We start from the raw sequence: 16,713 nt of genomic DNA on the forward strand, positions 1-16,713 counted from the left end.
CTGCTGGGGTTAAACCATGACACCCACGTAACAACAATTTGCTTCGTTTTTAGTGTCAATTCTGTAAACTCAGGGCAACAATTCTGAATGGCACTTTTTGGAGGAAAGCAAAGGGAACAGCTTGTGTTTAATCTGGGAATTGCACAATGTTAGTAGAAATAAATCCAGATAACTATCATCATCTCAGTTAGGCTAGTCTCTGAAAGGCAGTCATAAAACATTCTGCTTGCACATTTTTAAGCATCTACTTGAGAAGCAGGAAAACAGCCTCCTTTCAGAAATATTAATAAAGCACAACTAACATTTTTTAGAGGAAACAGTGGCCACCTGAACATAGCAACAAGAAATAAAAAGTTTAAGGTCTGATAATTCTCCATAGAAAAAAACCCCACTCCATACAGAAGAGTTCCCTCAGATTAAACTTTGCCATCCACCCCCCAAGTTTCTGTATGAGGAGAAGTAATCACTGTTAGGACAGGGCGATTCATACAAGATTTTACAGTTATGTAATACAATAAGTTTAAAAGCTAAATTAAGATAAGATCATCTGTGCCCAATATCTGCCTTCTGGGACATAAACCAGCAAAGATGTCCTATTTTTGTGCATAACACTTACAATGCATTAAACCCAGCAGCACTAATGAACACAGTAAAGACTGCACTTTGGTTTACAAGCACTAATGAAACAGCAGTTCCTGTCAGAAAGAGTTCACTGTTTCTATTATTATTCCTTAAATTGCTATGTAATTTAGCAAAGCTACCAAGACATTTTAAGCACAGAAATGAACCCTGTCCCAAATACACAGTAAACCCCAGAGGAAAAAACCCAACCGCTATTTGTGTTGCAGAAAAAAAGCAAACATATCCTTGGCATTCTGTTTATGTTTCAGTTTACAACAGCAGAAAGACACAAGCAATAATGTTAAATTTTCCATATAGTAGTATATGCAAAGAAATAAAAGCAACAATCTTATTTTAGGTCAAATATCCAATTACTCTGAAGTCAAGTTGATCAAACTGAATTTCAGTGATCAAGCTGAATTTCCAACATACCTTCTTTTCCACTCTCTTTCATTTTTTCATCTTGCTCTATTAACCATTTCAAAACTAGATGGCCTGCTGGATGTTCTGCAATGTGAAGCTTTAAGGGGAATAGACAAAACAAAACAAAACCAAATTACTTAGTGATGATGCTTCAAAATGCAGTTACATGACTGGCCATAAATATTTCTGCTTGAGTTATGTGCCATCAGACACCTCATCACACTGATTCATTTAGTCACCACCTATGCAAATATCAATGAGTTTCATGCAAGTTTCTGAATACTCATTCAAACTGACCAGTTTAATTTTTATCATCTTCCCCGTAGCATAAGAACTTTCTGTAATATAAATCCTATCAACCAACTTTTCATCCACCCCTCCAAGGACTTAGTTCTTACTGAGCAGAATCTCTTGGTTTGGCTGCCTTTGCAAGAACTTCCAGACTTCCCATGTTTTCTCAGACCTTAAAATTCACTATGGTATGGTTCACACAAAGTGTGAACAGAAGTATGTCATGTAGAGTTCTGTTAAATGTGCCTCTTAAAGAAGGTGAAAGACAGAGCAAATCCAGCACAATCTAGAGAGCATATATCTTAAATGGAGTGTACACTGCAATTTCTGTTTTCTAGACTATGGACACGTATCTCACTGAGTTTAACTGAACAAAATAGGGGAGGGGCACCCTTTGAAGAGAAGATCATAATGTAAAGACAAACGGCTGTTATCTAAAATCTTCCCTTGCTTGGAGATATGCACACCTGAAAACTAAGAGACCCTGCCATTCTCAATATATCAGTCAAATGACCTATAAAAGCTTACCAAGTGCTTAACTGCATAGTGATAACACTAACAGAGAGACCATGTAACATGCTCGTCAGCTACCTTCCCAGGAAGTGCTTAAGACAATTCTGAAGATTCAAGATCATTGAAGTACCTTGCTCTACAATTCATCTGAACAGCTGGCTCAAACCTCCAGCACTCCAGGTACAATAATAATTAACTACAAGATCAACATATCAGAAAACAGGATCATGTCTAATGTATGAGTGCTATCAGGGCAGTATGCTGATGTCTTGCATAAAAGATAGTAGATCTCATTTTATTAATACAAAGGATCTGCAAGATCTCAGCACCTTGTCCTCTGTACATTACCTGTCCATCACAGCCACCTGGAACCAGCTCTTCCGCTGCTAAATTAGCAATTGCATCTAGTGCAGGCTGTATGTCACCAAGAGCTGTTCTTAAGATGTCAGCAACCAAGACAAAGGTAGCTTTGTCTACCACTACTTCTTTGGTATGTTCTTCCAAATATTTTAGCAAAGGTGAGGAAATGGCTTCCAGGAGTTCACGGCGACGGAGTTCAGTATTCTTCTTACTGATTAAAGAGACAGCAGGTTACTGCAGAAGACTTGCTCTGTACATGCACATCATGCAACCAGAAATTCAGAACATATATGCTACTTGAGACAGAAAATAAAGCATTATTCTTCCCTCTCTTTCACATACAATTAAACACACATTGCACACACAATTTAAAAACACACGAAGTGAGAATGTGTTTAAACCTGACTGCCTTTAAACCTCAGAGTATTTTGTTACTGATAGCTTACCCTCTGATTATTTTTTTAGTTGTGGTCTCAGCTACCGAGATACATTTCTTAAACAGCTCACTAATCATCTAAAACTGCTCCTTCTTCAAAAGCTGATAAGCATCAATGTCAATAACCAGAGATTGAACCAAAATTAACAATTTCCATTTTTAATGCTAGATTTTTGAGACATACTTTAAAGCAACTCAAAAAACCAGTAGTGCCAAGTACAGGTTTTCTTCTACACCAAATTTGATACAGGAGTTTACACAAAAAGTGTATCACTGTATTTGCACTTTACAAAGGGGGTAAACTGCTGTTCACCGATACACCGCTGGTTACCAATCATCGTATATGAAATTTAAACAAGAAAAACCCCAAAAACTAAGGCAGATTAATGTATCAAATACTACTTATGTATTTATTTACATACATTTACATTACTTAGATTTATTATGAAGAAAAGTTGAAATTCAATACTGACAGAGAGTTGCATGAACTCTTCTAACCTATCTGAAGTTAACAATTTAACATTTCTGAGTTACCTATAGGCATTTCCATCTCCGTGTTGCAGAAGTGTGATGATTTCTGGAACAAAATGTGCAGGGTCTCTAGGACTTAGCAAGTACAACAAGACCTTCTTTCCATATTTGTTGTTTATTATATTGGGCAAAGAAGCATTTATTTCCTGTAAATGAACAGCAACAAAGCATTAATGAAATACTAGTTCTTGGTCGCCTTCTGTGCCAGAACTGTGAGAAAGTACAAGGAGAAACCCTAAATGACACAGACATACTATCTCTCCTTGGTAGTATCTCCCCAGCACAGTTTTTGTGGAGTCCTCATGAAAGAGGGATCATGTGCTAAAACCTGCCTGAACCTTACACATGCCAAGTTCACAATGTACAGTTCCAATCGCATATGGAGTTTCAAAGCACCACACATTCTCTGGTCCTGGTAAGACTCTGAGGAGCTGAGAGATGATGAGAAGACATTCCTTGAATGATTTAAGTATTTAAAACCTTCCCTTACCTACAAATTCCCAGCTATAGTGTCAATCCACATAAATGACAAGGCTTATAAGACTACTGAAAAAAACACAAACAAACAAACAAAAAACCCAGTACAAGCTTTGCACAAGCACGACCTTTTCTCCTTCTCAAATCTTATTAGTTTATTTACCTTCCTAATGCTAAATTTTATTATGGATAGAATGATAATCAGTGTAAGGTATTTTGGAAGTCTAACTGCTCTTTGAGAAAATTTTAAGGGTTCGATTCTTCTAAAGATTATGCTTCAATGCTTGAATTTAAGATGCCCCCATCTCAACATCTGCTACTAGTTTACATTCACTGTCTGAAGAGCAGATCTTATCTGTTATTTTTTTTCCTTTTTCCTGCCATCCTTTCCCCATTCCTAACCTCATACACACCCAGATAGGCCAATTCTGTATGTGTGAAGGCCACTTCTCCTTGTTCACCTTTACTCTTCTGTCCAGATTGATGTGGTAGGATGACCAAACAGTAAATCTTTCATTCTCTTTGATGATGGATTAATTCCTAATCTCAGAACATTTGCCTTATTGTATCTCCCTGCCACTGCCTCTAAACTGCAGACTTTAAAGTTATAGGATGAATACCACTATCAGCAGATTACAACATGTACATCAATGTTAATAACCCTGCATGCAGGATGCAAATATTTTTGCTTACAAAATGGAAATGGTAACATCCTCCTTCTAGAGTTTTCCACCGATTTAATCTTTTGAAATAGTAGCAGAGTTCAAACTTCCACAACACGAGACACTGACTTTAAAGTAACTCCAGTCATCCATTAGGCAGAATGAACATGCACAAAAAGGATAAATTTCAGCAAGCACTGAATCTGGCTTAAAAACTAATTCAAATAAATAAAAAAAAAATGGCATATCAAAGTGCTATGGTCTGCTATGAATAGAAAAACCTAATCATGATACACATACATAATGAAACAGCAGAGATGAAAAGTATTTAAATAGTTTAAAAAAGCAGATGGATTTCTACTCTCATCGTCCACTACACTGACAAACAGACTGACACTAACTATATAATACACTATTCTAGGAAAAATTGAATTACTTACTGATATAATTAACTGTTTCACAAGTTTAGTGTCATCAATGCAATCAAATGCTGCCAGCAAGACCAGATGAGAAAATTCACCCTGCAAAGATGAGACATCAGAAATCACATGGTCAAGTTTTATGAATATACTAATCGAATTAGAATCAGTACTTCTGAGAGTTTGTCATCTGAAACATAACACAACATGAACCACAAGCAAATTCTGACTACTGTCACAGCAAAAGAGAAGCCCAACATTGAGGCACTCTCTAAATGTAAGGCTTATTAAGAGAAATATGTTGTTTAAACAAAGGTATTCCTGCCATTTTAGGTGGATATACTGTTTTATCACATCCAAGGTATTAAGCTAATTCTATTGTGTAATCATAATTTGAAATCATAGGATTTGTCCTGCAGAAACATTACATACAGATTTTATTTCCACGGTGGACTTGCTTAAAACTGAGTTAAGCCACATATCGTGGTTTTGGAGGTCGTGCCTCTCCAATGAGCCATACAGCTCATATTTCACTGCTGCAGAGCAAGTCCCTAGCATATTCAAAGGGGTATAACACAATTCACTTGTACATAAGTGAGAGTCTACATCCAAGCGAAGCCAGACCTTCAGTGGTCTGGTGTTGCTTTAGCTATTATTTAGTCACTGCCTCATATTTCCGTATAATTTATAAACCACAACAACTCATTTATTCTGGTACTAGAAAAGTATGGAGAGAAATATTACTTAGACCAGTGGCCCCCAAAGTGGGTTCCACAAGACAATCCATTGCAGAGCAGAAAGAAAATAATTTTTGGTACCGTTAATAAATAAAAATAAGCTCTGGTTATCTTTGTCTCATCCTTTTGAAATTCTATTTCTGTGTATGTTTTATAATGTATACTAGTGCAGCAGTACATGTAGGTATATACATAAATATATATATGTATCGGGGATGCATGCTCAGGATGTGATCAAAAAAGTTTAGAGGCCACTGACTGAGACCATATCAACTACTAGCAAACAGAAAAATACATCAGCCAGGAAGAGAATAAGTTTAAAATGTTCTTCTTCACAGTTAGTTTTGCCCACTATTATGAAATCTAGTCAAAACTGTTACTCTACTGGTGCTGCAGTCTCAAAATATATGTTGTGCAGAAAAAAATAAAACACAGACTTCCCCCACTGTATGTCACTCCACCATTAATTCATTTTGAAGCTTCTTGACTTGAAAAAATTGAGCATCTAATAAGAAAATGCATGGTCAAACAGCATTTCAACAACATCTCCAACACATCTTGATTATTCTTCCTCTTCTTTATAAATGATGTTTTACTCCCAACCAAGAAGAATTAACCAAAAAGCCGTATGAACATGCAATATGAAGTTGGTATCAACAAAAGGAAAAGTAGAAAAAAAATTAAGGACTAATAATGAACTCAGTTACTTTAAAGAAGCATAGTACTGCATGTAGTGCCCACAGTGAAGCTTCTTGGTATGTCTCTGAATATTCCATTAAGTTCAATTATTTCACATGATCTAATTACTGTTTTAAATTTAGTTTTTAATTCTTATAGTTATTTCCAGTACCAAATAACATTCAAATTAGCCTCTATCAAATCACTTCTGCTTCAGTCTGTGAAATAAATGGTTAATGAACACTCACCGTTGCCATTTTTTCAATATACGTCTTCATAGTTTTCACAATGACTTTTCTGTCCTATCCAAAAGGAAACAGGAAACTCAAATGACCCTAGAATTCCAGTGACTCTGAATAATTAAACTGCTATTTACATTATCAAAAAGATAGCCTCCAATTTGCTTACTAAAGGACAGGCTATTTACCAAAGACTCACATCTGTACTATTAGTCTACACCTAGAACCACTATGAAAAGTTAAACCTGAGTTGTGAAATACTTAATCCCAGACAGGTGCTGTGGTATGTTTACAAGTCCTGCCCACCCATGGGAGATGCCAAAAAAACTTGGAAAAAACCCCAACCCACCACATACATTCACCTCTATTTTGTTCATTACTTAAAGAAGAATGCGTTTCAACTCTTCATTTGGAAGGAAACCTATTCAACAGCACCTGAAACGCCAACTTGTAGCAAAACCCTCTTAAGCGCAAGATTTTTTGTCACAAAGTTTTCTCAGTGCTTGTATTTTTGGTTCTTGCAATCACTGCTCAGTCTTCTTTAGACCCTTACTACCCCTAAATCCTATGAACTTCATTTTTTTTCTGTGCGCTTTGACAAGCACTCCATTTATTCTTTTTTTTTTTAATACAGAAAAAGATAGGAAGCATTACAGTATTTCCAAGAGGTGACAACATACACTTCACCTAAAGTATTTCAATCAGCAGATGAAATTAAATCACTGTTCCTACAACATTTTATAAGTCTTGGCATTCCAAAGCCAAACATGGTTTCACATTATGACTTCTTTACTGTCCTCTCCCTCCTGCCAATTTCACTTGTTATTAAGAAATCTATGGGACAAATGAAAGGCTTTATGTGTCACCTCCAGGATTTCTGCTGAAAATAAAAAAAATAAAAGCAGATGCTTCCACTATAGAAGTTCTAATGAAAGCACTTGATTCCCAAAAATATACTGCTTATGTTTGCCAATAGGTAAAGAGGGGCCAGTATTTAACCTTGCCGTCAAATACTTAACTGCACGAAAATGCGTGCTAGCAGAAGGACCCATGTGGGCTATCATAACCTAGACTAGACTGTTATTAAAGAGGACTAGGTAGAGGGAAACCTAACATTACCTTGGGGGTGCCATGCCATAAACAGTGCATTGCTACTCGGGCTCCATCATGAGTGTGTGCCAGGTAGATGACAGCCTCTCTGATAGCTTCTATCATTTCCTGGGGAAGAAAAGGTGATAATGCAAAAAGGTCAAACAAAAGGCTTGAGAAATCTCATGGTGGGGGGGGTCAAGGGCCTGAAAGAATTTTTTCTGTGCTCACAACACTATGGAACTGGCTCTACAGAATTACTCTCACTGCCTTAACCTATAAAAAGCCAACTCAAAAGGAGTCCAAAAGTCTGTTCAAGACGCCAGCGTTCTCTCTTTAAAAGTACACTGTTCATCAAAATCATCCTATGAAATCACAACTGCATTAAAGCTTGTCAGCTGTCCTATTACATAAAATCCACGTAAGGGTGCTCAGACTAAGACAGAAATTAGAGACAAAGATAACCACTAATTTAGGCACAAATCTTTGAAGGTGATGCAATTCATGTATACACATAGGGTATTAGCCAGAAAGTAAGAACTAAAAAGTCATTTAAGCACCAGGTTATGTTATACACCAGAGAGATGGCTCTGAACTGCAGAACGGGAGCAAAGATGATGGACACAGCTTGAAGACAGGGGAAATCACGCAGGATATCGTTTAATCAAGGTCACATCACACGCATGGATTTAGGCTGTTTTTTGCAAAAATGCCTGAGGTAATCTTAAAATTGCAATTTAATATATAGTGGTATGTCTACAGAACCATATGCTTGGTTCAGAGGAGGCAGCAAAGTTTTGGCTGCTGACAGAAGGGCCCAATTTCATTGTATTTTGGTTAAGAGATTTTTGGACAATCACTGTAAGGGGTTAAGAAACCATGCACTGGAAAGCTAAAGTACTGGAAGCAATGGTCCAACCTTTAATTATTCCCCAGCTACCGAGAAGAAACATTTAGCATTAAGAGAGGAAACAAAGTAATTTCATCAGATTTTTTTTTTTTAAAATTCAAGTATCACAAACACCTGCTTTAGTGTGCAAGCTCACTGTGTTAACCTCCATACAGCACTACTCGCCAGACACCTATCTAGAATCACCAGATGTGAAAAACTCTGAGAATGAAAGATGCGTACTTTTGTCCATCTCATCTACAACGCTTTTACAAGAAGACAGAAAAGACCTCACTGAAAGACAAAAACCAAAATAAGCATACTTACGGATCTTTGTTTTGGAAGAGCAAAAGTGAAAAAGTCCAAAAATACTTTATGTACCAGTGAGTGCTTTATCACCGCCTCTCTGTATTTGGGAAGATGAAAATAAGCAACAAGTCCTCCATAAATAATCATTTTAACATACGCTACCGATACCTCTTTTGTATTCAAAAAAGCTAGCCATGCACAGAAAAGTCATTTTGGATTAGGTGTTTGGCATTTACTAGACGTAATTATCAATTCTAAAACCTATTTTCTCATAAAAGAAACTTATCTAAAAATGCATTATGGAAACACATCACAGTGTGGGATTTCTAGCAATTGTTTGACTGGGGCAGAGGAGACTTCAGTTTACAGAATGCAGTTCAAAATTAAGATATGATACTCATTATGACACTTCAGATAAAAACATACTTACTTACTATAAAATACAGTAATGTTGGAGCTTAGGAGAGTATCAATATCACTGTCATAGGAGTATCAGTATCACTGTCTGCTCGTGTGTCAGAAACAAACTGGTTCATGCTAAATTGTCACATCTTAAATCAGATTTTGTTCTTACTTTTGTGCCATTGGTGTAAGAATCTGTTTCATTTCATCCAAGATGGCCTCTCTCTTTTCAGGCTGAGCTTCTAACACTTTATCCAGTGTTGGGAGAACAGGTGTCTGAAATGAATGTGCAATTGTTTCCATTAAGTACCAGAGTTCTTAGGAAATTATAACATTTAGTCCCTTTTCTATCAAAATTCAAGAACAATATCAAAACCAAAATGAATTTTCTGCAAAATTAACAGTTTTTACAATTTAAAAGATGAAAATCTGCCTTTTTTGAGTATGTCAGAAGCTGCAAATTTAAGTTTCTACAAATCAAATGTTATTTATTAGTAAATAAAAAAAAACTTCTTTAGTCTGACCTGCTTTTTGCCAGTTATGTCAGTTCTTCATGAGACTGGCAGATACAAGGTAAAATAGACAAAACCAGTACTGTGTTAAGGTGCTCCCGAGCCAAGCACAAATCCTGCACAACAGTACGTGCACATAAGAGGGCAACACTAAAAGTCAATGAACTGACAACTTAACAGGTCCAGGAAATTCCAGTTCAAGAGCAGCAGAGAGAAGGAATATATACTATATACCTTAAGTACAGAAGCACTTCCTGATATCTCAACTAAAGAATTACACTGGTAACTCTTCTAAAATAATCCACTGTTAGAAGAACAGTCTGACTAAACAGAAAATTAGAAGGTATTTTTAATGGGCCCTGCTATGGCTGGGGGAGGGAAGGTAGAGAATTGGAAGCAGGAGGAAGAGTGAACCACACAATTCAACAAAACTCCTAGAAATTCCAGGTCTTTTTTAAAGACTACATTGTAATTTTTTTATAAATCCAGTGTTGAGTCTCAGGTTTGGACCACAATGTATGACCACTTGAAGCACTTATGCCAAGAATGCTAGAATGATGGAAGTTAACACTGCATTTGATTTCACAGGCTGCTAAACAGATCATGTTTCATATGCTAAACCACCTTAAACTACAAAGTATTGAAACACTACCTTGTAAACTTTGAAAGTGTTCCCATATAGTTCTTCTGTCAGCATATTCCTTTGCTCCAGAATGGCTTTGTCATTATACGCATATTCCACTATAGCAGATGCTTCAGAATGACGGAGCAATTTTTTCACATGGCCTTTAAAACACTTTATTATTTCTGCAACTTGTGGTTTTGTCCTGTTTCACAAGGAAATATAAGAAGAAATAGTTGAGACTTTTAGACATAACTTTACCTATTCATAGAATCATAGAATCATCAAAGTTGGAGGAGATCTCTAAGATCCTTGAGTCCAACCATTAACCTGTCACTGCTGGAACCACTAAACCCTCAACCAGATCCTCCAGTGTCACATCCAGACACCTCATAAACACTTCCAGGGATGGTGACTGCACCACCTCCCTGGTTTTTTCCTAAAAATATTCACGGTTAGGCACTAGAATTTTCACCCTACAAGCTAAAAAATATTTTCCTAACACCTAATCTGCATCTCCCTGCCTCACCTTATGACCATTCCCTCTAGCCCTCTCACTGCAGGAATGGCAGAAGAGAACATCCCCCACCTCTCTACAACTCCCTGTCAGGCAGCTGTAGAGAGCAGTGAGGTCACCCCTGAGCTGACTCTTCTCAAAGCTAAACAAACCCAATACCCACAGCTGTTCCTCATAGGACATGTGTCCCAGACCTTTTATGAGCCTTGTAGCCCTTCACTGGATGTGCTCCAGCACCTTAATGTCCTTTTCAGTGACAGGCCCAAAACTGAACACAGTACTTGAGGTGTGGCCTCACCCATGCTAAGTACAGAGGCCTGATCACTTCCTAGCAGTCTTCAAAAAAAACCCAAACACAAGTTCACTTTGTCTCCCTTGGCCAAAAAAGTAGTGTGAGAGGTGCCCTGAGGTGCTATTGCTTAAAATGAGAATGTATTAGGAACTTCCAGTGTCCTAAGGCTTCTTGTCTTTCCCCAGCCTGCAGCACTGCACAGGGTTGTTGAGTCCCAAGTGCATGACCAGCACTTTGCCTATTGATAGCTTTATTTTTGGAAACACATTAATGTAGTAAGTTTTAGCACAGAAACCATGAAATATATACATCTGGAACATCCTTGCAGCATTTATGAAAATACAGCAGGAAAGCCAGGAATAGGGAGAAATTACAAGGTATTTGGATGGAAAAAACCCACCAGTGGATAAATTCTACAGAATAAAGAATATCATCCTGAAACACTAACTAGAGAAAAATCTTTAAAGCCTGTCCTTTGTATAGGGTGAAGATCAACTTTGAGCGCAGATCTGACCATTTTTGGCATGTTTTCCTCGATGCATACAGCTTTAGCGTTACTTTTTGCAAAAGGAAAGCTGCTCTTAGCAATACTAGACACTCCCCTGTCTCATCCTTATTATAATGATGTTTCTAGAGACACATTTTTTTTTTAGTCATGATCGATGGACTATAGATTAAGAGCAGCAGTCACACTGGAAATGAAACAAGGCAACACAGATTAGCAGATTCACTTCATACTCACCCATACATGAGAAATTTCTTCACAATATTTCTGGAATATTTTGACTTGCTCAACTCCACTAGGCTGTCTAGAAGAAGAGAGAAGCATTGAGCTAATTTTTCACTACATTAACTCTACAAACCAAGATGTCATTACTTAAATAACTTTGAAGAGCTCACTAGAAATGATGCATTAATTCAGAAAAAAAAGTTAAAACACTCAAGAGGAAATAATGTGCCTTGTTTAAGTGCATCCTAACAACAACAGAAAAGGATATACATAAAATGTAAATGGGAAGAAAGTACCTTTGAGTTCTTCAAATGTCTCTTGTCTTTGCTTCGCATTACCATACTGAATAAAGCACTGGATCACTCGAGTGGAATCATGTGCAAATGCCAACTAAAGGACAGAGATATTTCATTACCCCAAGTCATTCAAAAGGCATTATGCACCACATTTACTTTAATGTACGTGCTCTCTGGTATATGTTTTATGCCATGTGTAGCATGTAATGGCAATTATAAAAGCAGTTACCTCTTTTTAACAAATTTAAGGGTTTTTTACCACTTTACAAGTATTCTATCAAATGAAATACAGAGAATACTTGCAGTTCCGACAATCAGGACATGCATTTAAGTTTTTAATACCAAAATAAAACCATTAAATGGCATCTCAGCTTTTTTTTCTAATTTCATAGTGAGTGTGATGAGACAGTTCCACTTTAGTATGGAATACCAAGAATCACTTAAAAATCCAACATGCATTTCACTACAAATTTATACATTTCAAGACCAGAAAGACTGTTAAGTATATTTAAGTAACAGGATGCTAACTTCTCTAGAAAGCTGCAAAGCAAGAACCATAATTAATCAGAGCTCTGAGATTCTGAACCTGAGTTAACACAGAACTTCACTGGATTAAAGCTGCTTGGCAAAACAGACAACCTTGTAATAGCCAGTTGACAGACACAGTATCCCAGGATTACTCTCCTGAAATCCAGGTGCCAAATGCAGTCTTTCAGCCCTGTTTTAGTTCTTTTTACTCAGTTCAAAAAGATTCCCTGCAGCTTTCGGACAAGCAGGTACTATAGTACTATACTGTTAAAAGTTCATTTATAGTTCACCGTTATTTATAAAAGCTTTCGTGAATTGGTGCACTATGCCATTAGTTTTTCTTACATTTTTCATTTTCCCCTGAAGAAGCTTCTGTAGTTCATTCATTAGCTTTTCTCGCTTCTCATTATCACATTTCTTCCTACAAGCAAAAAAAGCCCCAGTAAAACAATTTTAATCGAGGAAGCAGCAGTTTTGTAGTATGATTCATTTGTATCTATAAATTAAGAAGCAAGACAGTACAAGATAAAACTAGGTTAGCCTCTGCTAATCCAAATTTACATGGTCATTCATTAAGCCTGTAGACAGGGGTAATTCAGCAGATTCAGTTCCTGAAATCAAACCAGATTTCCACACTTTAACCTTTTTCTTTTTTTGAGCAATATTATTTGAAACATAAATTCAGATTTGTAGTTAGATCCAAAGATCTGTAAGCAAGATCTTACAGCCAAAACTCCAAAGCACAGACACTTGGAGCAAGCAAAATGAACTCCTCTTTCTAATATGAGGTCCCAGTTCTGGAATTACACCCCAGAAAGTACATGAACCTCCACAAAACTCATCCAATGATCCCACTGCAAGATTAGAGTGAATCAGTCATTGCTCTGTGCTTCAGGATTCAAAAAAACCCAACAAAACAAAACCAAACAAGACCGTAAGACAACTCCTTAAGCATTTATCACAAATTTTAGCCTAAAATGCAAGTTCGCTCCAGGCATTGCTGGCACCATGGGTCACCATACTCTGAACCATCTACAGAATTGCATCTAATAATTTTGTTCACCCATGGAGTTTCACTGTGCAAATACAATTTTATATAATTACAAAATGAGAAAGAGTATGCTGGCAATTTATGACTAAAAGTCAACAGAATGAAAGAAAAATGAAATCATTATTACCTTCTCATATTTTCCCATATTTGCTTTGATTTTACAATTATGTCATAATTACTTTTATCATTAATTTGTCTGGCTTGCTTTAACTCCTTCCTTTTCTTTTTGAAATCACTCCACTTTGGCTTCTTGGAATCTGACCCTTAAGACAAAAATAAATACATTTTCTACAGTCAGTAAAAGAAGAGCAATGGAATTCTTTTATCAGTATAAACTGTGGTAGCTCTATGACTTGAATTGCTAACCATTCAGGACTTTCGCCTGCAGTTACCCAGCCAGCTAACACTAAAGCATAAATATTGACCAAGTATGCTAAGCTAGCAATTGCCACTTCTAGAATATTGGAAGAACAAGTCAAACAATTAATTTTCCTCAAAGTTGTCAAAGGATGCATTGCAAGTCTCTTAATAGCTTGAAAATTGACTCAAGATGCACCCCCAAATAATTCTGCCTTTTAGTTCGTTCTGTCTTCATACATACTTTTCCCTTTCTCAAAAGAAGAGCCCTAACTCAAAGACACACATCTGAAATGTCAGAAAAAGGAAAAATAATATAATGCCTTTTTATATGCTTAATCTTTTTATTCAGTCAAATTCCTTACACCTAGGATTTTACTATACAACAGCTGCACCCTGCCATACAACAAACTCAGCCAAGTAAGGTTATAAAACAGAAAAACTTCAAGAATTTGATTTTAGTTCTATTCACACCCTGACAAAAGACACCATCTTATACTACATGGATTTACAGAAGCAAGTCATGCAAACTATTACTTCTAAAGGGAACAATAAAGATACTGAACAATAAAATACTCAACATCATCTACTGCCCTTCAAACAAATAACATTTTTCTGCATAACTGGAAAACCTCTCACATTAAGAATCCACTTTTCATTTTACAATGCTATGAGCACAAGTGCTATGAGAGGAGGCTGAGGGAGCTGGGGTTGTTTAGCCTGAGGAAGAGGAGGCTCAGGGGAGACCTTATCACCCTCTACAACTCCCTGAAAGGAGGTTGGAGTCAGGTGGGGGTTGGTCTCTTCTCCCAGGCAACCAGCAGTAGGACAAAAGGGCACAGACTCAAGCTCTGCCAGGGGAGGTTTAGCTTGGATATTAGGAAGAGATTTTTTACAGAGACAGTAGTCAGGCATTGGAATGGGCTGCCTGGGGAGGTGGTAAATTTACCGTTCCTGGAGGTTTTTAAGTTGGGACTGGATGTGGCACTTAGTGCCGTGGTCTAGTAACCACGATACATTTGGACTTGATGATCTTGGAGGTCTTTTCCAACCCAGTTGATTCTATGATTCTATTTGTCCCAGTAGAGCTTTGCTTCACAGCAGAGGAAGGGACAACATAAAGATCTCATGCAGAAGAAACAAAGTTAAAAAAAAAAACATGGAAACAGTGAAAAAATGAGACAATTTAGTCTGTCTAAAGAAACAAACAAAAAGCCATAAAATGTAAAAGCAGTGATAACACCCGTGATGTCTTTTTTTTTTTGCGGTGATGACCAGATAGTGTGGACCATGTAAACAAAATATCGGATAATCAACACTGTTTCATGAATTTCTATTGTAAAGTTTATAGCAAGTACTTTAGAACAATTTCATTTCCAGAACAGTCTATGAAAAGCTCCATATTTTCCAAATGTGTGGTGAAATGACCAGTTTCAAGCCAGCTACTTAATACTGTCATTAAAACACACAGCCCCAGGATGGCATGCCAATTATTTAAATTTGCTACTGCATTTACTTTTGACTTCTAAGAAAATTAATAAACTGTTGATTCTCATGACTTTGGCCTGAAGCTCAGTCAAGTGAAGATATTTTTCCCACAGCAACAATTAAACAGGAAGTAAACCTGGATTTATTCAGCCAATTTGGAAAGGTGATAAGGCAGGGGGCAAGAGAAGACCTAGAGGAACAGTGTGTTTTCCAAAACCTGTTTTCCACTGATATCCATGCTTAAAAATCTGCTCACCTCCCTCTTCACCATCTTGGATCTTCCTCTTCTTTGCAAACTTTTCTGGTTGCTGTTTATTCTTAAATTGCTTGACAGTAGCTCTTCCAGGTTTTAACTGTCCTTTAACAAATTTCTTGGAAATGGATTTAGGTTTTCCCTCCTCATCTTCTTCGTTAGAGCGTTTCTTTGGTGGGCCTGAATCTATGAACCAACAAAACAGAAATTAAAATTCTATCATAGAGCTACTGCTACTTCAAAATAAAAAACACAGTATTATTCTAACAAGGATTAAACTACTTTGCAGTAACAGTTCTACATTTAACAATAACTCTTACGTGCTTCTCAAAGCCAGTATTTTCACTGCAGCCCTTGGGTGGGTTTCTCTAAGGAAGTTTTGCCCAGGCATTATTTTCTCGGAGCAGTGTAACAGGTCAGGTGTAAAGAAGATTATTGCACATTAAGAATTTCACCATCCCTGACATCAAAAAGTCATCAATCCCCAAATCATCTTTTCACAGTTTATGGTCAGAGCTGCTTTGACATCATCTGTCCTGAGGAGAAGAGAGCAAACACTGAAAGGTATCTTCTCAATCCAAACCCATGGCACTTTCACACAACCTTACTTCAAGTCTCAAATAGACTTTTCCCTTAATGTGGGAAAGCAAAAGGTTATAAATTTGAAATTTTTAATTATTTTAGGTGAATCAAATCAGGCTGAAAGGCTTGCAATGCAACCTACTTAAAGCATTTCAGCTTTACTCTTTTTAAGTCAGTTGCTCACAGAGTCAGTAAAGTTTTGAATGCAAGATAAGCCACAGAATAGCTGAGGTTGGAATCCACCTCTGGATGTCATCTGGTCCAACCCTCCTGCTCATGCAGTGCCACACAAACCTGGCTGCCCAGGACTATGTTCAGGTGACTTTTGACTATCTCCAGTGAGGGAAACTCCACCACTAGTACATGGGGCTGTTCTGCAAAGCTGCAGGACGTTGCCCTTCATGCCCTG

The 16,713-nt window shown here is 37.2% G+C and overlaps 1 protein-coding gene across 1 annotated transcript in view; it reads right to left on the reverse strand.

Annotated features, from left to right (window-relative positions):
* Positions 1-1,053: 1,053 nt before the first annotated feature.
* KIAA0020 (KIAA0020 ortholog) overlaps positions 1,054-16,713 on the reverse strand; it is a gene marked incomplete at its 3' end in the record, with an annotated part of 16,274 nt that continues 614 nt past the window's right edge. The window contains 13 exon segments of the mRNA XM_009074990.1: positions 1,054-1,141; positions 2,197-2,419; positions 3,179-3,321; positions 4,755-4,835; positions 6,397-6,450; positions 7,507-7,605; positions 9,224-9,352; positions 10,241-10,415; positions 11,762-11,828; positions 12,046-12,139; positions 12,919-12,994; positions 13,752-13,887; positions 15,726-15,908. Of these exon segments, the coding sequence (XP_009073238.1) occupies positions 1,054-1,141; positions 2,197-2,419; positions 3,179-3,321; positions 4,755-4,835; positions 6,397-6,450; positions 7,507-7,605; positions 9,224-9,352; positions 10,241-10,415; positions 11,762-11,828; positions 12,046-12,139; positions 12,919-12,994; positions 13,752-13,887; positions 15,726-15,908 (1,548 nt within the window).

This window comes from Acanthisitta chloris, unplaced genomic scaffold, assembly GCF_000695815.1.
Source record: "Acanthisitta chloris isolate BGI_N310 unplaced genomic scaffold, ASM69581v1 scaffold23135, whole genome shotgun sequence".
NCBI lineage: Eukaryota > Metazoa > Chordata > Aves > Passeriformes > Acanthisittidae > Acanthisitta > Acanthisitta chloris.